At 47.4% G+C, this 24,493-nt stretch overlaps 2 protein-coding genes across 11 annotated transcripts in view; one reads left to right on the top strand and one right to left on the bottom strand.

Moving 5' to 3' along the window:
- The window catches only part of ZBTB1 (zinc finger and BTB domain containing 1), a 27,166-nt gene extending 5,748 nt beyond the window's left edge, over positions 1–21,418 (bottom strand). Inside the window, exons 1-4 of one of the 10 annotated variants that reach the window (XM_064511960.1) lie at positions 16,399–17,489; positions 15,959–16,061; positions 12,625–12,804; positions 5,114–8,390 (exon numbers count right to left, since the gene is read on the bottom strand). In XM_064511960.1, the coding sequence (XP_064368030.1) occupies positions 6,235–8,370 (2,136 nt within the window). In that variant the 5' untranslated portion in view covers positions 8,371–8,390; positions 12,625–12,804; positions 15,959–16,061; positions 16,399–17,489 and the 3' untranslated portion in view covers positions 5,114–6,234. The other 9 variants (XM_064511961.1, XM_026113986.2, XM_064511964.1 and 6 more) reach the window with 9 other exon arrangements.
- On the top strand, positions 21,352–24,493 carry ZBTB25 (zinc finger and BTB domain containing 25). Its single transcript, XM_026113995.2, has 2 exons — positions 21,352–21,563; positions 22,901–24,493. The coding sequence occupies exons 1-2, from the start codon at positions 21,352–21,354 to the stop codon at positions 24,030–24,032; spliced, it is 1,344 nt and encodes a 447-aa protein (XP_025969780.1). The 3' UTR covers positions 24,033–24,493.

The raw sequence follows: 24,493 nt of genomic DNA, 5'->3' as shown, positions 1-24,493 counted from the left end.
GTTCCACGCCACATAGGCAAAACAAATGGGTAGTTAAAATCTGACCTTTGACTATGTGCTGATTTCTCATCTCATAATTTTATTATTTTCCCTTGAATGCATCCATATGAAACTTAAAAAATATGTTTTCAGCTACGTTTTTGTAGGAAATGTGCGCAGATTGCTGGAAACAGCTTCTCTGAAAGTATGATGCACAATACTGTTTTCCTACAAATTAAAGGAAAAAAACTACAAGACACTTGTGGACAAAAACAATAGAAGGAAAGTTCTGATAGCATTTCTCTTGTAAAGTCCATACTAGTCATTCAAGTATATGAAAAGGAACACAGACTGTTTCTTTCAGGGCTGAACATTTATAGTCAGAGTGAACTGACTCCTGAGCTATGTGCTCTATTGCCCTGTAACTAATTAAGATTTGTCTGTCTTCTTGAAAAAATAAGGTCACAATTAATTCCGGAATTGCAGAAGTGACTCTGTAAAAGTGACAGAAGAAATTTAATTTATAAAACCTGTTCTGTTTTCTAGCATTTTCTCCCTTCAAAATCTCAACCTAATAACATGTCTCAAGAATATACTTCATAATGATATTTTAGAAGTTTTTTGAAAGTTGGAAGACAACTCAGAAAATGGGCTTACAGCCGCTGAGAACTACAGAAGTGTGAGCTTTTAAAAGCATGTTCTTAATTTTTAGCCTTCAGCAGACTTTTACAAAGTCAAATTAGTCATGCTTCATCGTGTAGGTCTTTAAGTCTGTGACAAGCTTCAAACCAACTGAGAATTGGGGAAGTCAGAATACTTGATTCTTAACCCTTTCAGACAGGGAAGCACCTAAAAGTCAGAAGCAGACACACTGGAATATTAACAGCTACTACCAGTATCTCCTTAACTTGCACGAGGAGTTCTCCTGAGCTTTCGGTATTAGGCCAAAATGAGATGACTGTCTCCCGTTATCATAAAATAAATAAATGTGCTCAGCGCGAGCACTGGGGTGGGGGGCAGGACAGAGGGTGAGCAAAGGCACCGCTGTCCAGTGGCAGCAGCACAGCTGCAGCTGGGCTGTAGCTGGAGGGGACCGTGGCAGGCAGAGGTGGGAGCAATTACTGGTGGCTGGCCGGACACAGGGCCCAGCTCGCGCCTGGCTGGGGGCCCAGGCCAACCACGCTAAGCCACTGGTGTGGAGTGCTGTGCAGTCTATTTCAAGACAAAGAAAGCTCCAGAGCATATTTGAGGGGTGAGCTGAATACAGGAAGGTTTCCAATTCTCATAAAGAGGGCAGATAGCGTGGATGTGTCTCATTCGTATGTGAGAGGCTGGGCTGCCTTTTTTCCTTATCAGGAAATAGATGAACTTAAGAACACAGCTTCCATGAGGGTGCTTGGGGGAGACAGAGACTGAGCGACGCTCAGGCTGTGCTTTCACTTCTGGCAGCAGCTGTGCTTAAGCTCATTTAAGCAAAGGAGCCCCCTTCCAGCCACTCACTTCTCCCCTCGTAGCACTCCTGTTGTGCTGGCACAAGATTGGATGCGCAGCTGGCGAGTGAAGCACAGTGGGGAACTGATCCAGCTGAAAGATAGCCCCACAAGGGGGGAAAAAAAGTTTGTTGTTTGATCCCAGTCATCGTGAAGCTATATAAAAACTTGTGTTGGGACAACAAAGGGGGTGGCACACAATGGATAGGAGAACTAAGCTAGGTGGGGAGGAGGAAAGGGCTGCCAGTGCTCAAAGCAGCACTATCAGGAACCCACATCCTATCAATAACTGAGATATCCTTGATCTTTTAGTACTAGTGTGTTCAAATACAACAGTGTAGTCAAATTATTTACTTCTATAACAATACATTTTTAATACAGTCTCAAGGGCAGTGTATTTTCTGTCTTCCGCTTTGAAATAAAAATATGCTGAATTTTATTTTCTCTGTTCACTGAAAATATTAAATGGAGAAACCCCCCCAGTAAAAGTTGAAATTCTTGTAATTCTGAGTACTGTGATATTCTAATCTGTTCAAATCAAGATTTCTCCACAGACCTGTTAACTACAAATATTGTTATACACAAATGTGAATAGTCTTTGAATTAACTACTTCCCAATAAGCACTTACAAGTATATATAATTTTAACATTTGAAACTGCCCCACAGATACTGAAAAAGAAGCGTGACAGCTTTTGTTGTATTTTAAAGCTCATTCCAGATCATTAAGAATTCCCTCTTTGTAACTTTCAACAAATCCTGAAAGCTAAGAGCTAGGCAGGCTACTCATACAGTATTTTTCAAAGCTGTAGCCTACACCACTACCAAAATGAGAAAGACAACAGAACAGAAAGAGATTCTCTACCACTACGAATAGCAAATCACTTAAAAAGGTAAGACAGAACATCCAGCAGGTCCTTGCCTCTTTCTAGCTATACCTTGTACAAATGTGATAACACTGTCCACTCCGAAGGATCTGTAAGTGCTTTACAGGTTTAACATTCTAATGCTCTGTCTAGCACAAGAAGGAGATATAAAGGAACTGTGTTAGGATGACTGAAAAGTACAAATTTGTTAGAGGAAACAGAACTCTAAATGAGGTATTTTTGCTTCCCCTTCACTACCTTTCAAGTAACCATAAGACTTCTAGGATATTGTCGCTGCAATTGTTCTTTCAGGTCTGCTTTTGTTCTCTGTCTCTGCAGTAATTTTTTTAATGACACCACAGTAGGAGAGCTGAAACACTGTCATTTTGTGCTCCTGCAGGCATGATGCCATTCTGGGGAGAACACTGCTGCTCCCAGGAGCGCCCAGCACCAGGTGGGCTGGCACCCACCCCTTCCTGGGGTCTCACCACCCAAATTCTTCCTGCCACATCAGCCCTTTTCTTCAATACCCCAGTGCTGTTCCTGTGCATACTTTGGGGTCACCATAAATATTCTCCTCACCTATTCACAAGCCAGGCTGTCTTGTTTATTCCTTAGTACCTTTGCTTTGTTCTCAGATTTTGTCCTTTATCACTTTCTGGGCTATTTCGGTCATTTTGTACTTCCTCTGCCTACAAACAAGTAGATCCACTCTGAGCTTCCCTGCAGTGCTGTTCATGCTCTTTTTGAGCATTAGCCTGGACATTCATGCATGTGAACTCCAAGGAACTGCTGTTGTTTCATAAAGGCAGGAAAAACATTAATTCAAGTTCAGTAGGAAAGGTATTAACAAACTTCAGAGACAGCTATATCAAACCCTCCTTGAGAAGGGAAAGGTTACTACAACATAACTTAAAATGGAAAAAGAGAGGTATTCCAGAGTGTTCGTAAAGGAAGATAGTACATATAAATACCATCGTTCCCAATTCCTCAATGTAGTTTCTTTAGTTGGCAGGCCTACTCACAGTAGGAAGCGAATTATTTTTGTGAAAGTTTTGGGATTTGAGGTCCATTCAGATCAATACATTTTAAACAAGAGCTCTTGACTCAGAGCAGAAGTGGCTGTAAAATAGTTAGCCCTTGACTGTATTCTAGAATGATCTCTGTTTGCAGAAGTCACCTCCTCCTTTTCTCTAGTCCTGCATCCCCCAAAAATATTTAATCTCAACTTTGCTGTTCTGCTGCAGCACTTCTAGCACCGGGCCGGTTCACACTCGGCACACAGTCTGCGCCAGGAGCTTGTGCCGTAGCAAGCGGAGTCCCGGCTGCCAGCTCTCCCAGCCGAGCCCAGGCGTGCTCATTCTGTTGAGGCACCTACAGGACATTTTATCCACTGCACCAGGCTCCCTCTCCATGCCACCTTTGAAGCTTTTCCCCTCTGCTCCCCACTGCACAGCTGTTTCTCTCTTCTCCTAGGCCCCACCAGCCTTTGCCCACCACTCCCTCCCCGAGTGAGCTTCCCAAATTTCCCGGGCCGCCCAGTGCCACAAGGCTTTCCTGTCAACTCTCCTGCACCCTCCAGTCCTCGCCCTTGCCTCCCTTGGCTGCTTTTCCCCAGTTCAGCTGCAGTTGGTGTCTGGAGAGGTAACCTGAATGTGAGAGAATTAGTATGTTAAGTGTATTAACCTTCCCGCCCCTCCTACTACAGCACTTGCCTCGACCAGCTATTCACCTCAAAGACAATCCTAGTAGATAGTTAAATATTTTGTCGTTTGAAGATGCTTATAATTACCTCCTTTCCACAGCCAGTGCTAAAAGAGCACTAAAATAGCCATCCTGATTATTCTTTGAACTCTTACATGCTGAGCTTCAGTTCAGTTCTGTTTGAGATGGGAAATGTGGAATAAATCCCTTGAAAGGGAGAAGCTTTGAAATAACTGAAATGCTAGTGTGCATTAATGTCAGTGATGTTTTCTGTCCCAGTGTTACTTAGGACTTGGTTGGCTTCAGCACCGTACAAAAAAATGTAGGACCGAGCAGTTATGGCAAAATGCTAAGGGTCTGAACTGCAACTGAAGCACTCTTCTCAGAGCCAGCTGCAAGTTCAGAACTGAAGCCTCGGCACTGGGCTACTCTCTTCTCCACCACTCTGCCTTAGAAGAGATCCACATCTCCAGCAATCAAGAGAAATTCAAATGATCATTTAAAAATGAATAAATATACGAGAATTGACGCTAATTTAGATGATTACAGTGGACATAATCCACTGCTTTTGTTTCTTTATTATAGTCTAACATCTTGCTTTATGAGCTAGATGTCCCTCGTAATTGAAACAGCAAGGTGTCAAAGCTCAATCCTAACAGTGACACAGCCATGAAAGCCCTGGACTGAGCCTTCAATTCCTGGCATCTACTCTCAACTCCACCACTGACATGCAAGGTGATCTAAATTACTTTTGTCGCTCCATGGCTCAACAGGGGGACAGTGTTATTGCCCTCTTTGATAAAGTGAGATCTGCAAGGAGAAAGTATTGCTAGGTTTTATTTTTTTAATAGTTTTCTCCACCACTTAATACTAGGATGCTTTTTCCCCCATTAAAAATCATGCACTTGGCAAACATTTAGACAGCTGGTGCCTAATAGTCAAAGCCAGTTGTTCTTACAAAGGCCAAACAGCCTTGCTGAATTGATGTCAGCTGACACATAGTAGGATTTTTAAGTTCTGTTAAATTAAGAGACAAGCTACACAGATTAGGGCTATGCTAAAATCAGGAAAAAATCTTAAAAGGCATAAAATGTCTTTACATTTATTAAGCAAACTCTGCAGTCTTTTCTTGTTATATTCTTATTGAAAAACAGAACATTCAGAAAGTATCATGAAAACAAGAAACAAAAAAATCTAAGGTTCACATGAGCCGCACTCCCCCTTCCCTCCCCCTCCTCCCAAAGCAACAGGACTATCTTCACACCCATCCCACTTTTAACTTTCCAACAAAAACAGCAAGGCACCCATTTACAGCTAGGCTGAGAAATGCAGTCTTCAACGCAAATCACAATTCTGCATTCTTAGCAATCCACCATAACCACTCTTCCCTCGTATATTATGATAAGCAGATTATATATACCCACATAGGTACAGATAGAAAACAAAAGGCCAACATCAGTTGTTCAGCAGAAATGCCCGTTACAGTTCTGCTAGAATTTCAAGTCTGGAAAATGACCAGTCAGCTGGAAATTCCTTGGTTATCGTGACAGTCATCAACTCCCTTTCCCTTCGTGCACACCAGTCCAAGCCTGCAAGGTTTAACTGGGTCTATGTGTTCTGAACAGTGGGATGCAAATTTCCACAAAGCCAAGAAGCAGAGGAATAGGACAGCCGGCTCTGCCCTTACAGCAGAGTCAGAGAGCAAAGGATTATTTCTTGGCGTTGTTTTTAATTTTCAAAATTAATTTTGAGGATTATGAACAATTATGCTCTTGCATGTTAATCACTGTGATCTAAAATTTTCACATGAAGAAACAACACAGGGAAATATTAAAGCACTCATCTTATGGACATGGATCGGAGAACTGTTTAATAGCAGTCAGTGAAGGGGTAACATTGTGCTTTTAATCTACAGTTTAAAAATAATGATTTGTATATCTACTTAGTAAAACAATAAAATTAAGAACAGAAACTGGTATTAGGAAACAGTGAAAATGTAATAATTAAACACATGATGTTTTTCAAAGCTATATACTTAATGAGCCTAAATAGACACCTATGATTAAGAGGGTCTTAAAAAAATAATAAAAAAGAAACTTATTTTCAATATTTTTTTCAATTTTTGTCTACTATACTGTATGCCTTGCTTTGGTGTTCTCTCTGCTGACAACTTAATGCTTTAACAGTATGTTTATGCTTATGTTCTTTTCAAATGCTTGGCATTATAGTGAGATCTCATATCTTTTCTCAAATTAAATTTTGCTCCACATACTCCACATGTATACAGATGAACATCCATGTGCTGCTCCAGTTGCTCATTATTTGGGAATATCTGAAAGCAGACCTGGCATATAGTCTCTCCAGCTGATAAGTGAGATATCATATGCCGTACATGGTCATGTTTTCTGAAGTTTCCTTGATCACAAATGGAACAGACATACCTGGCCATTCCTTTGTGCATATCATTGTGGAGCCGCAACTGGCGTTCTCTTAAGAACTGCTTCCCACATGTCTGACAAACAAACTGTTTTTCCTTGGTATGAACAGTATAGTGTTCCCGCAAGTGACACCGCTGATAAAATCCTTTCCCACAAAGATTGCAGAAATGCTTACGTCTGTGATCTCTTTCATTCTCTTCCATAATGGAATTCTTAAAAAGATCTTGCTCTAGGCAGTTTGACATATGTTCAACCACTAGGTTTTCAGTTTCAAAACGCTGACCGCAATTAGGACATCGGAAAGGACATGCAGAATGCTTATATAACTGTTTTTTTTGAAGACTGTTCATTTGGAAATGACCGTCCCTGAAGTCCTCTAGCATCTCTGCAAACATCATGTCCCTTATTTCTGACTGTTCCTCAGCATTGTCTTCTAAGTCCATTTTTTCCTCAGAATTTCTTATACCATTCATGGTCAGATCCTGGGGTTCTCCACACGTCTGTGCGTGATCCTGTAACTGTTTACCTTTGACCAGTATTTGACCGCACTTGCCACAAGCACATATATTTTCTATATGTTTGGATAAATAATGAGAGGATAGATCTTCCTCGGTGATTGTTAGCCCACAAAGTTCACAGGGAGCATTCTCCACATCTTCCTGCACTGAAGGAGCTTTCCTGCCAAGGTGCCGTGGACTTTTTAAACACTTTCTTTCATCCTCATCCATGGATAAACGGGGTTTTAAAGTCTTCCGAGCATTTCTCTTTTCCCTGATCTCTTCCTCAACATAGTATGTGTAAAGCGGCTCTTCCTGTTCATCGTCGAGGTCATCATTGTCAGAAGACTCATTGCAGTCTTTATCTGTTACTTTAATAATATTAAAATCTTTCAGCTCATCTGCAGGATTGTCCTCTGGTTCCATCTTGATGATAATCCTCTTCCTCTCAGAGGCTCTACTTCCCTCTTCACCTGATGTCTCCGATGCAACTGTGCTGCTTTTTCTGCTGGTAACGTTTGACACAGGAGATGAAGAATCGTCAGCAGCTTGGCTTGTGTCTCCTTTGTATTTTTCCGTTTGTCCAGACAGTATTTTAGAAGAAGAGTCTTTTTCGTTAAAGTCAATTTTTTCAGCACCATAGTACCTGGCACTTTGGTAAGAATGCCTGTTAGTGCACGTTAACACGTGCTCATCCAGTAACTTTTCACAGCTAAAACTAAACCCACAGCTGTCACAGGTGAAGCTTCTTCCAAAACGGCGTGAATGGGACACGCGATCTTTTGCGTGAGAGAATTTGGACGTGGTGCTTTTTTTGCAGACATCAAACAGTTGTTCAGGGAAACTGCCTAGCTGCAAAGCTTCTTCATCAGGTTCTTTGTTATGGGACGTATTTACTGTTGAACTTGGCGGCTCCATGCCCCACCTGTTTACTTCACTGCCATTTCTAGCAACTGTGTCTTCATACATTCTCACGCCAAATATCATTTTACTATTCTGGGTGCTAGAAGCAGAAGATGAACATTTTAAACTAGATGAGTCTGTATCCTGTATATCTTCTAGACATTCAGGTACATTATACAGCTGTAAATAGTTCATGGCCACTTTAAATTGCTCAAAGTTGGCAGGGGCTGTCATAATTTTTCCTAAATACATGAACTGCAAAATGAGATCAAAACATTCAGCACTAATCTTCATGTTGCTTAGATTCAGCTGGGCTGTAGTGTGTTGATGGTTCATAAAAAACATCCTAAAATAAGAGCTGCACGCAGCAAGGACTGCTTTATGTGCTTGAAAATAAATATCATCAATAGCAATACAGCAGTCACAGAGAAAGCCCCACTCTCTTTGGTTGTTTAGCTGCTGAAGGACATAGTTGCTGTGGCTGGTTCTTGCCATCTTGTACTTCAGTTATAGCCCTGCATAAAGAAGAAGACATCTGTTATACCATGAGCACACAAAGCAAAAATTACTTAAGTGTAGGCAGGAACTGCCATCTTTTCCCTCTCTAGATCTTCCTATTCTTACACTGTTTGTGGTACAATTTACCATCTGGAGATCTTTGTTGGTAACTGCTTAAGAATATTGATGCCAATGAAAACATCCATAATTCCATGTTCTCACAATTAGACTTACAATACTAGCAAGGTAATAAACATAACCACCACGTAGATGACAGAATAATGCTGCTAGAACATAAATTAGCAACTATATCTCAAGGTTTTACAGCCCAGATTTTCAGATATGAATTCTGGATGCAGGACTTCAAAAACTTATTAGGGTAGACGTCTGTAAGATGGTCCCAGGACAACGCCTATACAAGCTGACTAAGAAATCATTGTTTAGTCTAGACCTGCCTTTTTCACCTGTCAGTCTAAGGGATGTGATGGAACAGATTACTGGAAACCAGGCCTGGCTCACCCCTCCTGTCTCCCCTTCTCCCCATTTAAGGAAACGAAACAGATATATCAGTGAAGCGTCCACAGAGGCTACATCTACACACTTTTTGAACTTCAGGGCAACTCAGGGACATTCTCAACTTTTATCTGGCAGGCATCTTGCAAACCAGAACTACAAACAAACGCGTTCTCGTAAGCACAGGGTCGACCGGGTCCCACATACAACACGCTGCAGATGGTCACCAGGCTAGCTGTGTGACAGCCACATGGACTGCAGAGAGGCAGGAAGTGGTGCACGCTGTGCCTCCAACTGCTCTCAAAACCACTCCTTCAGAGCAGTGTAACATAACCAGAGCATTTAGATGGGAGACTGGACAAAGAAGAACTCAGCAGCGGAGAACCGTGAAGGTCTGCAAGCCAGAGACGGAGCCACAGGGAAATGAAGCCTTAATCTGTAAAGGCTAGAGGGAAAGTTTGTTCAGTGCTGAAGGGTGTTACAAAATGGAAGGGCTAACTTGGCCTTAACAGAAAAGAGAAAGAAAATGTGCTGTTCTTATGATAATAAAAATATCCAGAAGAAAGGTCTGGTAAACAAGAGGTGTGCATTTGATTTACAGAAGGTAAACTGTAACCAAGTAAGCCAGCTACAATAGCCAGTCACTGCTCATTTTCAGAAATCTTTACTGATGTATATAATCCCTACTGAAAACACAGGAAGGGGGGGGTGAGAAAACAAAAGAAGGTATAAAGAGCACCCTAATTGAAGAGAAAAGCCGAAAGCAAGTTAGCATTCTCAACATTGTGAAAGGCTATTGCAAACAATAGAAATAACTGTAAGAGATCTGTATAAATAACTATAAAGTACAAGCTAACAAACAACATATGAAAGAGTTTAATATGCTTCCTGATGAAATGCATGGCTTGCTTTGTGACAGACATACTATCTCTCTATTCTTTCAGCTGTCCAAAATTAAAACAAACAAACAAAAACTCACACAGAAATGCTCCCTGATTTTTTCTTATTCCCTCACCATCATCTCCCTAACAGCTTACATCTCCTAGAGGCTGGAATACAGGCAGAGAAATTCAATTCCACAATTACAGTGCTGAATTCACAAGTTAGTGGTGTCACCCGGCTTGTTAAGCAGCAGACCTGACATTAGTCATTATTCTCTTTCTTCATTTTATCGGGGACAACGCGTGGAAGCAACGCGTTCGGGCTCTCTAGACAAGGAAACACTCACCCCTGCCCCATCATGTTCCCTCCTGCCAATTCCCGCAGCAGTATTTCTGGATCGTTACCAGCACATGACCTTGGCTGGCAACAGGAACCTTAAGACTTGGGTTGAACCCAATCCTCCAACCCCAAAACTCAAAGTGAGCACCCTGCCACAGTTCTCTCACCAGCTTGGCTCACTACGTCCACTGTTGAAATATAACTTGTTATATGAAATTCATTAATTGGTTTTCTTACTAACGTGCAAAAGGGTGGCTCTGGATATAGAAAAATCTCTGAAACAATTTCATGCCTTTTGCACAGAAAAATCAATTCTAGTCCAAGTCTTTGCTAACTTCAGATGTTTCTGTGAATAATAAAGTTCTCAACATGAAGTAATAATAAAGGGCACTTCACATATGTTTCCAAGTGCTAAGGTGTTTGGGATTTGAGGTAATTTATCAGATAACTGACACCGCACATTGAGTTACATGTAAGTATTAAGAGTAACAGCTGAATATTAGCAAAGAATTGACTTCAACTTCCACATTATTACATTGAAAAACAACAAGAAATAGTGAGAAGATGCAGTCTAAGACACTGCTGGTGCGAACTGCCATCAATACAAGAAAAAGCTCAATACAAGAAAAGATTGCTAGGGGAAGAACTTAGAAGTGCTGGTTTTAATCTTCTCTTTCCCATACAATGGCAAGTTCAAATTTTTCATTTAAAAAATTACTTTTTGTACACTGAAAGTATTCCGTTGTGTCTTCTAATAGAAAGATAGCAGTACAAGCAGCAAAGCCTGTACCAAAAAGAAGGTCACAAACTATCAGCACGCACCTGCACATGGGGGCATGTCAAAACAGTGGAAATGACCTGGCAGCCAACACATCTTTTCTGAGTTTCTTTCTTCTTTGAAAAAGGTGAAAGACATTTCCTCTTTTAACAGGGGAACTCTGTAGAGCTTTCAGCACTTGAGTCCTGATACGCAGAAACGACATACTGGCAATGCCTATCTCCTACCACCCCCCTGGACAGAACCAGCCTGAGCTTAAGTCTGCTTGAACAGGAAGGTAAGGTGCTCAGATATGTACATGGACTCTGCCACAGAGGTATGACAAGCAAGCATTAAAACACAGAAAATGTTTAAACTTATCTGTGTTAACGTAAGTACTGGCATCCTCCCTCTGGATTCTGTGTTAACCGGCTGTATGTAACTGTGTATTTACAGTTGCCAACACTTCCCATTAGGAGAGCCTGTTTTGGCCAATTTAAAACTTTAACACATTTCAGCTAGCAAAGGCAAAAGTTTCCTTGTAATCTGTCTGCTTTGGACCGATTTTTTTTTCCAGAAAATTTCACCCCAAACAGTTCCAAGAATGAGGCCAAGAGAAAGCTTTTATATGTCTACATTATTACTTTCTTTTAAATTAAAAAAAAAACCTCTTCAGAAACCTTTGAAGAGACTTCACGTGTGAAGGGGTGCCGAGTGTTAGGTATGTTGTCACAACGTGAAAATCTGCCTAAATTTGGCCAAGCTATAAGCTTGGGGCAGGGAAGACGAATTATCAATTTGTTCACACTTCAGACTTACTTTGTTAGTAACTAAAATCTCAGATTTTAGCCTTGCTGAGAACATTTCATCATCATCATGCAGCTCCTTTGTATACGGGGGCCTGCTTCAGCCATCCCACCTACTGCGAAAACACCCCTTGCATTCAGACCTCTGCTTCGTGCCACCTCCACAGAGTCACGAATTGGTGCAGGGCTCACTAGCAAAACCGAGCGCATGCAGATGCTCTCTGCTGCGTTTTCAGCATTCCTCCTGGCAGTCCAAAGGAAGAGATGCTGGTTCGGGTTGCCAAGAGCCAGATCAAGGAGCCAACTCAGTGAAGACACATGGACACTGGGAACTGTGAGAAGGACATGAGCAGAAAGAGTGAGGAAAAGCTATGACAGTTGGGGGCCAGGATGAGCCAGGCTGTGTGGGAATACGGAGGCAAGAGGAGGAAAGCAGGATCTGGAGGCAGAAGCGAGATGAAAAGATGTGTGCAATGAGGATCTGAAGTGAGGGAAGGAAACCGGTTCAATGAGGGATCAGGAAAGAGCCAAATCACAGGAGCTTGGGCAGAAGGGGGGTGGAAGGGGAACAACCTTTTGGATAGAAAATGGGCAGAAAAAATCATAGCATTCACCTGCTCAGAACCTGGAACTGAAGTCTGAATTTGCCATTCGGCCATTGCCTCACAGTGCTCACCAAAAACACCACGGGTTTGCTGACAAGCTCTTTCTCATCAAGAGCGACCCTCAGAAAACCATCATTTACCATTACTTTGTTACTTTAATTGCTAAAATGGCAGAGATCTGCATTTATCACCCATGTGGGTGGTTCAGTGTTGCAAACTATTTTTGAAGTTTGCTTTGGAAAGAAAAGCAAGCATTAGAATAAAAACAGGCCCTTTTTATAAAAACAAAACAAGGTTTCAAATTTAAGTGCCATAATTAAGCATTCCAATGCAGTATTAATTCAACTACCTTTTATGTATATATTGTAGTTCAGTCTTCCAATGCTCCTTTTACCAAAGGCTACCTTCCTCACTCAGCACACGCTCTGGATCTGTCCAGGGATGGAGCAGAGCAGTAGCGCTCTTCATGTAACAGCGAAAGACCCCTGCACACTTGGTATAGAATTTGGAGGATGTGAAGTGAATGAGGCTGTGGAAAGAAAAGGAGAATCTCAAAAGGAAGAACACTGCCCTAGAGAACACGATCCCATCGTTGTCAGCACCAGGATAAGTCATTTCAGCCCTTTTTTGGGGGGGGGGGGTAAGTCTGGCTTGCATTTTTTTGGATGTCCCATGTGTTAATACACAGGAGCACAACTAGCAGCAACTGAGGTCAATGGCAGCTATCCTCTGTGTACATTATGCGCTGACTATCTTGGAAAATCAAGGCTCTGCGCATATCAGTTTGCCCATTCAAAATTTGTAAATACTTCTGATCCCCTCTGACTCGGTTTCCTATTTCAGTGCCAGCAATAAAAGCAATGCCAGCCCCTTGCCTGACTAGCGCGCTACATTTGTGAAGCACCCAACTGCTGTAGTCACAAATGTCACAGGAAAGTCCATGAGGAACCTAAGTAATTCCGTCTTCAACAGTGACTGATTAGTGCGGTAAACAAAACAACTGGCCATGCCGTAAGCAATACTGAATGATGCAGAGCTGTTTTGAAAAAATACCTAGAAAAGCATGATATTAAGGTAAAAAGCAAAGATATTTTACTCAGGCAATTTCACACTGATCTTCAAATTCAAGGTCACCATATGCATTCTGTTTTTCTAGTAAACGTTTATTTTTATATTGCTCAGCTTTGATTCAAACTGTATGCCATCAGAATTTTTCTTTTGATTCACCACTCAGATAAAATTACTACTCAGATGTTATTATGAACAAGATAAGCTGCACTATTAACACTGTCTAATCAAATATGTTGTTTAGAAGTGTGCTAACCAGAAAGAGCAGGCATTTACTATAGTTCCATGCTTTTTTTTCCCTTCCTCAAATTTCAGTCTTTTAAGATGTTCTAAAACTGAAGAAGTAAAAGCCCTCAATCTTTTTTTTTTTTTTTTAACCTCTAAGAGACACTGGTAAAGTTCTTTTGTTAACTTGCCTTTTAAAAATGTACCACAGCATTCAGGATTTAGGAGCCTTTCAGCTCCTAAAATTAGTAGGTGGTTTTCAAAACCCAGCATTTCCACTGCTGAGCAGGCAAAAATGGAGTGCTTACACGCATAGTTACTGGCTGCTTTTCTTTGGAAACCAAGAGCAGACTCGACAAAAGTATAATAAATGAGCAGAGAATTTGGTGCTAATACAAAACAAGACAAAAACCTCAAGAAAACAACTCCCAGTTATCCAAAGAAACAGGAGTATGGGCAGCAGAGACCAAATTCACCATCCCATTCTGACGCCGTATCTCACCCCAACCTGGGTTCTTAAGAACTCCCTAGAGTTACTTCATCCCTAGGGATCAGATCCACTGAAGAATCTGGATTCCTAAACGACAGCATTTAGCCGCTCAGGAGAGACACCTACATTACATGTCTAAGCTCTATGTACCACACACGAGAAGTTTATGCATGGAGTGGAGTTGTCAAGAGACAACAAATTTTATCTAGAGATCATCAAGAAGCCACCACTGAGATTGCTCTGGTACTGTAGAGTCTGAGGAGGTGCCTCAGTTTACACAAATTTTGCAAATAAGGGAAGGAACTCAGGGACAGGTGACCACTGGATCAGGTCCACCTCAACAGCACGCATGGATAAGCTGCAATTTGTCTTCCAGGTTTAGCCTTGACGATGAGTTAGGACATTTATGGGAATTCCATTTCCTGCCAGGGAAAATCTACATCTTAAGCTCCATTATTTGGACTGTAAAGGACTGAAGGTATAATTTACCCTCCTCCCATAGTGCTTCCAGTCAGCTGCCCAGAGGCATGTCAGTTCTGAAGCTGTTTGCAATGATGTAAATACTAATCTTCATACGTATCCCAATGGCTGAATCAAATAATTTTTAGGAGACTTTTTGCCATTGTATAGCAACAAGTTTCAACGGATACCTGGCCTAAATCTGAGCAGGGAAAAGTAAGGTGCTCAAATCCCCCGAACTGCCAGCCACTGGAGCCATTCAATTCCACGTCTGTACGCAGGGTTGTCCTGCTGATTCAGCATCCGTTTCCACAAACGAGAAACAGCAGTTGAAATTTAATGAGTCAAGATTCTCGGCTGCTGAGAAGTAGTTAAGATCCGTTATACATTCTCAAGTAAGAACACTCCTCGAAAGATGTGGAGTAAGTCAGGAAAACATAAGTGAATAAATTAAGAAAACAAAGTTTGAATTCAAGCCCCCAAAGTTGCCATCCACTTGGAACAACTTTAGATCATATCTATGGAGTAAAAAGTATTAGAGAAAGCTTACGCAGTGTTTGAAAGTAACTTTCCAGCCACAAGAGATTATTCCAGAAATTCACAGTTATCATTTATCTGACACTTTTACAGTTGCAAAAACTCATCAGGCAATGTGGTAGTGATATGTCTGAAAGACAGAATTAGTGGAAACAAACTCCGACACCAAATTTAAGCTTTGGAACTGAAGATTGAGCTTTTCTCATCTGGCCTCTCAGTTGAGTTATCCCAACTTTCAACTTCAGGAGGCATCTTGGTGGTTTAGCCATCTTTTGAGACCTTCAAATTGAGATAAACATGCCTTCCAGAAAAGCATCCTTGGCTACACACAAGTTGGGCTTTGGCATAACGAGTTATTGGAGGCACAATAACCTGTGATACGCAGGTCAAACTACATATTTTATTGACACTTTCTGGTCTTAAATGCTGCAAAATTTACTTGGAACACTAAAAAGTATAAAGCCACTAAGGTCCACATCAAATGAAGCAAGTTTAATGAAGAACTGCAGCAGCTAGCTAATTCTAGAGAGTTTGCAATGGCACAGCATATGCTAAGAAAAAATTACCAGACAGATCTGAAGATATAAATGGTCTTCATGCAAATTATGTCAGCTGCTGTGCCCACATAGTGCGTCTGCCATCTGAACCAGGACTACCCACATGGGCTCCAGTTGCAGACCGGCACAGCAGTATTTGCCAAATTCTGCATGTCCATAGTGTTCATCATGCTTAGGCAGAGGAAGGGCAAGTAACCCTACAGCTGGGGAACTACTGGCCAAAATGAAAGATATGCACTAGTTTCCTGACACTATGTACACGTGAGGTCCAGAACACCTCCACTCAGAGGTCCAGCTGTAACAACTAGGAGGAAGGACACTAAATTTGATCAGGAAACTTTCACTACCTCAGTTCTGAGGAGCTGGGTTTTTTTCCACGCAGCAGATAACTACTAAGGCCTCATCTGTCCTGGACTTTCAGGGCTTTCCATTGTTAATAACAGTGGAAGTCTGTGAATGAAGCAATTAATGTCACACATGCAAGTAAGAAACCATCTAAATACTCAAGGTCACTGATTCATATGAGCACTCTCATCATAACTGCTGCAAATCCCTGTGCCAGTGACAATGCTGGTTGCTTTTTGTGAAGACAAGATTTGTGCAAGCAGAGCTGAAGCATCCGTTAAGTCTGTGATCTTCTGCACAACTCAAAACTTCCCAGCTACTGAGGAAAAAAGGCCTCTATTACTTCTCCCAGCTTCCCATGCAGCACAAATCCACGTCTTCATTACCTCAATTACTCCTTCCGCAACCATCCCTCATCCATCCGAGCACCCCCTGTGCCTACCTGCCCCCAGTAGCTCCAACAGCAGCGGAGGACAACTAACACGACTTGTTACTTCCAAGTTTTCCTGACCACGCATCCAAAAACCTCTCTGTAATCTTGTCAACTGACTGTGCTGCTGCTTAGAAAAAAAAGAAAGCTCTGAGCAGTGGAGGCACCGCGACGGTCTGCCAGCTCTGCAACAGTTCACATTTGGCCGGTTTTCTATATAGCCATATGGTCTAAACGCTTCTCCTCCACTCACCACAAAAGCTTAAGATCTAATTCAGTAGAAGTCAGAATCCTACATCCCCTTTGCTCTCTCCTGATGTGTGGGTTTTTCCAGGAGCTGTCATGAGGAATGTTAAACAAACACCTTTAATTAAAGGAATGTTTGTTTAATGTAATTAAAAGCCTGAGGAACGCACCACTGCTTCAGTCCCAGAGAGTTTTGCACTAGGTGCTGTAGCTTGTGATACTGTAGCGCACCAGAGAAATAATGCAGGCAAATTACATAATCCAGCAGTAAATACCCAAACATCAAACAGCATCCAAACTACGCTACCCCTGTACCGATGCCTACGTGTCCAGAGGAGCAGGCACTCGTCTATCAGCCAGTGAGCAGGCCAAAGCTGAGAATCTGAGTTACAAACCGTTCTTCTTCAAAGAAAAAAAAAAATCAAAAAGCCACAACAAGATTTTGAGCCCCATTTCCTCTATTCTTTTCACTACCTTTCTGTCCGGGAAGGAGAAGCAGAAGATTCCCTTTAGGAAAAGGGTTTTCAGCCCTGCTCCCCGAGCAGCGGAGGGCTTGTTTTTATGTGACCCAGCTACTCCCTTTCCCCCCCGGCTGCCTCCAAGCCGAGCTGCGCTGCCAGCCCCCGTGAAACCCAAGTCTCCGGGCTGGCAGGGTGGAGCGCTCCCTGCAGACTCCAGCTCCGCTTCGTTTTTCACCGAGCTACTGCGACAAAATTAGAGCGGGGAAGAAAAGAAAGAGAAAAAGGAAAGGAAAGGGCAACGCTAAGGCGCCGGCCTGCTCGAGGGGGACGAGGCTACGCGTTCAGCGCGGCGCCGCAGGGGCTGAACGCGACTTCAGACCTAAAAGTAAATAGCGCGGCGGTGCCCGTCCGCGCCCGCGCCCCCCCCGCGCAGCGCGGCAGCATCTCCCGCCCCGCGCCGCTTCCGCAGGCCCCGCGCGCCGGGGGGGGATGGGGGGCGCCGCGGCCCCCCGCACGTGCCGCCCGGCCTGGGGGCCCCGCCGGCCCCGCCGCTCGGCCCCGCGCGCAGCCCCGCGCCGCGCCGCAAGGTCACGGCGCCGCTCGGCAGCCCGCACCCGGCCGCCCCCGCCGCCACCATGGCGGGCCGCGCCGGGCCATGCCGCGGCCGGCGCCGCTCGGCACTTCCCACCTCCCGCCGCCGGCGGAGCTGCGCCCGACGCGCCGCGCCGCGCCGCGCCGCGCTGCCTCCCCCCCCGCCCCGCCATGGCCCGGCCCGGCCCGGCGGCCCCCGGCCCGCGGCGCGCCCCCACTCACCCGCGGCGCGGGGGGAGGCGGCGGCCGCCGAGGGGGAGCTGCCCGCGCCGCTGCCGCTGCCGCCGCGGCTGCAACAAAGGACTTCCGCCGCCGCCGCCGCGCCTGCCGCTGCCGCAGCGCCGGCTCCGCCGCCGCGCCGCGCCGGACCCCTCCCCTCGCGGCCGGCGGCTCCCGGCCCCGCCGCTGCCAGCGCTGCTGCGCCGCCGCCAACGCCGGGCCCCGCCGGGCGGCTCCCCGCCGCGCCGCGCCGCCTCTCCGCCCATGCCGCCGCGCCGGCCCCGCCGGGCGCCCGCTCCCCCCGCCGCCCCCGGCGCCGCTCACCATAGCGCGGGCAGCGCCCCGCCGAGCTCCGGCGGCGAGAACGGCCCCGGCGGCGAGCTGCGCGGAGGAGCGGAGCCCTCCCTCCCCTTCCCGTCCTTTTCCTTCTCCTTCCCTTCCCTGGAAACTTCAGCCCTCGCCGCGTCCCTCCCTGCGGCTTCACGGCGATGCGAGGAGCGGGAGCTGCCCCCCCCTCCGCCTTTCCCCGCGGGTCACGGGACGGCGCTCCCCCCGCTCGGAGGAGTTTCCCCGGCCCGCCCCAGCGCGCCCCGACCCGCGCCCGTCCGGCAGCCAGCTCTCCCGAGCCGGGCCGGGCCGAGCCGGGCCAGCACAGCGGGCTGCGGGCCGCCTCCGCTGCCGGCTCCGTGCCGTCAGGGTGCCAAGCAGCATCTCCCAGCCCAGGCTTTTCTCCTCGTCTTGCCACTTGACTTTTCCACCCCCAAGTTGACATCTGTCGCTCAGCGCGAGCATCGCAAGTGTTTAAGCTGCCGAGCGGCTCTGTTCGGACACGTCGTTTCTGGAGGTACCCTGGGCCTTATGTTTGCCGTGACTAATCGGGATCTCCCAGCACCAGGCGAGCCGAAGGGGAAAATTTAATTGTAGCAAAGTTAAGGATCCGATTGCAAACTTGAAAACAGTTGCCCCAAAAAATAAAATAAAATCTCGTAGCCTTAAAACGTATCAGCACAGATCCCTGCTCCAGCGATCCCCGGGGTTGCTCAGAGGCATTTTACCGCGCTGCAAGCAAACGGGCCAAACCAGAGGAATCAAGCCTCAGCCCCGGCGTGCGTTTGGGGGGTTTCCAGCCGCTACTGAATAAAAGCAGCGCTTTCAAAACGTGTCTCAGGAATCCCCTTCGCGCTGCCCGTGGCGCGGGGCGGCCTCAGCACAGCCGTGGGGGCCGCAGTCCCTCCGACAGGCCAAGGGATCCTCGCGGGACACCCCCTTCCTAGGCCGTTTCCCTTTTATATAGGCGTTAAATAAACGGCCTCCATAAACTTGTCTTTCTAGGGTTTTATATTTTTAATTTTGGCCACGGTGGAACAGCAAGCGGAAGCTGTCCCGGTCCCTCTCCCAGGCGCACGCGATCGTCCGCCGTGCTTTACAGCGCACGCTGCCACCCAGCTTTGCTCCCTCCATCAGTTTGGCTCGAGCATCTCTCAAGCTCTTTAAAGCCCTCTTTGGGCCAGTTTCAACCTAAATAACATGTAAATAATTAATCTTTTAAATAAACAGCACGCTCTCTGCAAACAGCGACTCACCCTGTACACGGGTTAATAAATATGTTAAATATCACAGAATTAGGTACAAAACCTTCAGCTAACTTCTGCTGGGGAGAAAAGCTGCTACCGATGATTAATGGTAGCGGTGGGATTACAGCTCCGTCAAATCCCAGCGTACCAACCCAGAACTGCGGGATGGTTCCTGGCCCTGGAGATCTCCAGGAAACGAAGCCTGGTGCGAGGGGAGCGGCGATCGCTGCCCACGGCTCGGCTCGCCTCCGCCAGCCCTGAGCACATCGCTTCGGCTCGGTGAGGCCGCTTCGAGGAGCCGGGGCAAGCGGTAACGCGCGGTATTAACGCTAGGAGATGGAAAAGGGATGATTGGCCATAAACTTTCAGCAGCCTGACCCGGAGTAAGTCCAATAAAGAGAATTGCTGTTACGGGACGGCAATAGGAAAATGAACTGCAAATGTCAAAGGCTCAGAGAAGACCAGGAAGGCCGGCCAAAGGCAGAGGACATCATCTGCGCAGGACGGTGCCATGCCAGGAGAGGGATACCGCTGAGGAGGCGGCTACAATCTATGAAATCACGCAAAAAACATGGAGAAAGCACATAGAAAGTGCCTGCCTGCTGCCTTTTCCACTTAAAAAAAGACTGTGGGACGTCCAATTAATCCGAAAAAAAACCCAAAAAAGGAAGCAGCCCCTCAACAATATCCCACTAGCCGTGGAAATCCTTGCTGCTGGACACGGCAGCTGCAAGGAGCTTAAATAGCTTCGAAAAGCAAATAGCTGAAAGCGTGGAAAAGGCGCCTGGCAGCACGGCCGCGGCCAGACCCGCGGGATAAAGCCCCGCTCCCGCCTCAGACAGCCGCCGTCACGGAACCTGGTGGGAGGCTGCCGGAGGCCGAGCAGGCGCGGGCGTCCGCGGGGCTGCTCGGCGGCGGCGGCGGCGGGCGCGGGGAAAGGCCAGGCCGCAGCCGTACGTGCATTTTCAGGACGGGGCGGGCGGGGGTGGCGCCTGCGGCGGGCTGCTCGCCTTCTGGTTAAAAACGAAAAAAAAAACCCCAAAAACGGAAAACAAAAAAAAACAACTTTTCGGGGCAACGGAGGGGTGGGGGGACGGCGCCGTGGCAAAGCGGCTACAAAGCAGCGCCGCTGGGCCGCAGCCCCACGAGCAGACCCGGACAAGGCAGAGCGACGCTAAGCGCGGCCTTTCCGCTCCCTTTCCGTTTCCTTTTTTCTCTTTTTTTCTCATTTTTCTTTTTTTTTTTTCCTTCCCCCCCCCTCCCTCCCCAGCGGGCCGCGCAGCTCCCCCCCGTGCGAGCGGCGGCGCTGCGCGGCTCCGCGGCCGCGGGAGGCGGCAGGAAGCGCGGGGCCGCCGCGCCCACCCCATCCGCCGCGCAGCCTGCGCCGGCGCGGAGCCGCGGAGCCGGGGGCGGGCGGGCGAGCGGGGCCGGCGCTGCAGCGGCGCCTCCGCGGTGAGCGGCGCGGCCGGGGTCGCCCCCTCCGGCACCTCCCCCCGTCCGCGCCCGGGCCCCGCGGCGGCTTTGCTTGGCGCGGGGGCCGCTAGCGACTCGTGGCTGCACTGGGGGGTCTGAGGTCAGAGCAAAAAATCCCTGTTTTTTTTTAAAGTTAGCGTCTCCATACCCTTTTTTTTGGGGGGGGGGGGAGCAGCTCGGTTTTTAGCTAGCGCGTGGAAAAGTACAGAGTAGCTGTGCAGTCGCTGGAGCGGGCGCCGCCGGCGATGCCGGGAGGAGAAGTTGCTGTGCCGTGGTGCGGGGAGGGCCCGGGGCCGCCGGCGGGTCCGGTCCGCGCGCCCCTGCTCACCGCGCTCTGCTGCCTTGTCGTTTCAGCGGCGAGAGGCCCACGGTCGCCTCCGCGGGACCCCGGCGGCTCCTCCATGAGACGAGCGTCTCCCCAGCTCGCTGTCGCGCGCGCCATGGATGCCGCTGGCCACAGCGTCGTCCTCCTGCAGCAGTTGAACATGCAGCGGGAGTTTGGCTTTCTGTGCGACTGCACGGTTGCCATTGGAGATGTTTACTTCAAAGCCCACAGAGCGGTGCTAGCTGCTTTCTCAAACTACTTTAAGATGATATTTATTCATCAGACAAGGTAAGGACGTGCAGCTTCTCTTCCTGCGTTTGGACCGCTCTGTCCAAGTGCCTCCTTTTCCCCATTTCTGAATGTATTATACTCCAAAAGAGTGTCAGTGGGGACGTTAGGTGGCCTGAGACTATTTTCCTGCATGCCTTGCACGCATGCCCTGGCTCTCTAAACATTCCCAGTTTAGGATATAGTCTCGTGCAACCCATTAAAACCACCCTTGTCTAAACAGCATAAGCTAATGTTCAAGCTCCGCATTTTAAAGATGAGACGTTCGTGTGACCAGAGAAAACAAACATGCGGGGACCACAGTCCTTCTGCAGTGAGATCTCCCAGGTTTCTAATCACAGGGTATGTATGTGCCCTTTACAGCTCTACAGCGTTCCCACCCTGCCTCCCCGGTGCCACCGCGGCCGCGCACCGACTGCTTAGACGTTATCCCAGGAAAGGACGAAACAAAAGCCGTTCGGCTGGATGGGTTGTCCGGCCCGGCTTGCTGGGTGGGACTGCCCCTTCTGGCAGGCTCTGTGCTTCAGTGGGTTTACAGCAATCACAAAACCATAGCCTTATCTCAGCTCAGGGCTGCAGACGCCTGCAGATAAGGCCAACACTGAGATCATTAGTTTTGAGCACCATCAGTGAGGCTGCCCGTCAGGCGCCTCACCTGGCCAGGTAAAGAGCGGTTTCGCAGGTATAAATTAAGTTGCTGCAGAGTTTTGATGTGGCCTCTGAGATGGCGCTTGCTGCTTGTGATCGATGCAGTTCCTCTCGGTTCAGCTTCCTTCCCGCAGAGGCGCGGGTGGTGACCTTCAGCACCTCTGCGAGATGATCGTTAGCTCTCAGCCGCGTAGCCCTTTGGCTGGAAGTGAGAAGATTAGTTCACTTCCTCTCTAATAGATGCTGTTCGCTGACACGGCAGTGTAAAGCTCGTAAAGGTTACACAGTAGCAGCAGCTGCTGATTTTATTAGCGGGATGCCCAAATACTCTTTGCTCTGTCTTACTAGAACGGCACACGCTGTCCACATCTGCAACCCGCACGGCATTGCTGCCATGGTGCGCGGTCGCCACTCGCTGCGCGTACGAATGGCAGGTAAATGGCCCCTCTCGCTGTCTCTGGCTGTGCACGCGGTCGTGGTCGTGCCGGTAAATACGTGCTGGGGCACTTTGCCGTGCACACGCGACGTGGGCAGTTGTGCGAACCGTGCAATGCCGTTCGCTGTGGATCTGGAGGCAGCCAGCAGTGCACACGCTCTAAAAGCAAAGGATGGAGCGAATGGACGGGCAGATAATGGTCAGAACTGTGCTTCAGAGCGGTGTGTGTTCTTAATCATCTGTTTTGTTTCAGTGAATGCATAAAGATTCAGCCCACAGATATCCAGCCTGACATATTCAGTTACCTGCTGCATATCATGTACACCGGGAAGGGGCCAAAGCAGACCGTCAACCAGAGCCGGCTGGAGGAGGGCATTCGGTTTCTGCACGCGGACCACCTTTCCCACATCGCGATCGAAATGAACCAAGCCTTCTCCCCAGAGACGGTGCCGTCTTCCAACTTGTATGGGATCCAGATCTCCACCGCCCACAAAACCAAGCGTCTGGAAGGAAAGGAGGGCCTAGCAAACGCGGGAAACAGGCCCCCGGCCCAGGGGGATCACCCGCAGCTGCAGCTCTCCCTCGCCATCGGACTGGACGACGGCCCGCAGGACCAGCAGGTTGCTCGCCGCTCTGCTCAGCCTGCTGGTGCTGTCAAGCCCACCGAAGAGCTTCCAAAACTCTCCGTCTCGATAAAGCAGGAGAAGTGTGACTCAGAGCCTGTCGTGTCGCAGAGTTGCACCCCTCCTTCTCCGGGCATAGCAAACCCCATCTTCGCTAAAGCCAGCCACAAGGTGCATTTGTGTCACTACTGCGGGGAGCGCTTCGACTCGCGGGGCGGGTTGCGGGAGCACTTGCACACCCACGTCTCGGGCTCTCTCCCGTTCGGTGTGCCGGCCTCCATCCTGGAGAGCAGCGACCTGGGCGAAGTGCAGCTGCTCGCCGAAAACAGGGAGGCCGGCGAAGGTCCTCGGCTCGGGGCCTTCCTCCTGAAAGATGATGAGCACCAGGTGGAGCGGCCAAGCCGCAGCGACCTCGAGCCTCTGCAGATTGGCCAGCTGTCGCTCATCTCCAAGGACCACGAACCAGTAGAGTTAAACTGTAACTTTTCTTTCTCCAGAAAGAAAAAAATCAGTTGCACCATCTGCGGCCACATGTTTTTCCGGAAGAGCCAGTTGCTAGAGCACATGTACACGCACAAGGGGAAGCAGTACAAACACAGCCGCTGCCAGCGGCTGGAGAGCCCCATGACCCCCAGGTTTCGTCCTTACTGTGACAGCGAGAGCATGGGAAAGAGCTCAGGGTTATCTCAAGAGCACTTAGATTCGTGTATATTGGAGTCTGATCTTATCCAAGAAAGTGTTGATACAATCCTGGTAGAGTAGCTCTCCTCCTGCGTGGCCTTTAGGTGCTGAAACTGTCGATATTTTGGCATTTTCCACTTAGTGAATGACTCCAGTCTAGAACCGGTTGTTTTCAACCACCGTTCCTGTCTCCACTGAGATAACTGTGAAGACCTATATACTTTGTGTATTTATGTTTTTACTTCTTTGTCTAACTTTTAAACACAAGCGAATTAAAATCGATGTCCTTCTTGGAGGCCTGCATGTAATTTAGCTACATTTTCATAAATGTAAACTTAACTCTGCTATGCTTTACTGTAGTTAAGATTGTAGAAGTTGCTGGGTGTGAGGTTTAAGCATCATCTGAGCAGCATCTAAGACTGTTTGTATCCTGTAGAATTGCTCTCCTGAAACTAGAATGAGGAAAATGTTTAGGGAAATATATGTTGTTCTTCCCAAATAACTTTGTTTTTAAGTCAAAATAAATATCTTGAGGAAGTAGA

Source organism: Dromaius novaehollandiae, chromosome 5, assembly GCF_036370855.1.
Source record: "Dromaius novaehollandiae isolate bDroNov1 chromosome 5, bDroNov1.hap1, whole genome shotgun sequence".
Classification (NCBI taxonomy): Eukaryota; Metazoa; Chordata; class Aves; order Casuariiformes; family Dromaiidae; genus Dromaius; species Dromaius novaehollandiae.
This window is presented reverse-complemented; position numbering and strand designations above follow the sequence as displayed.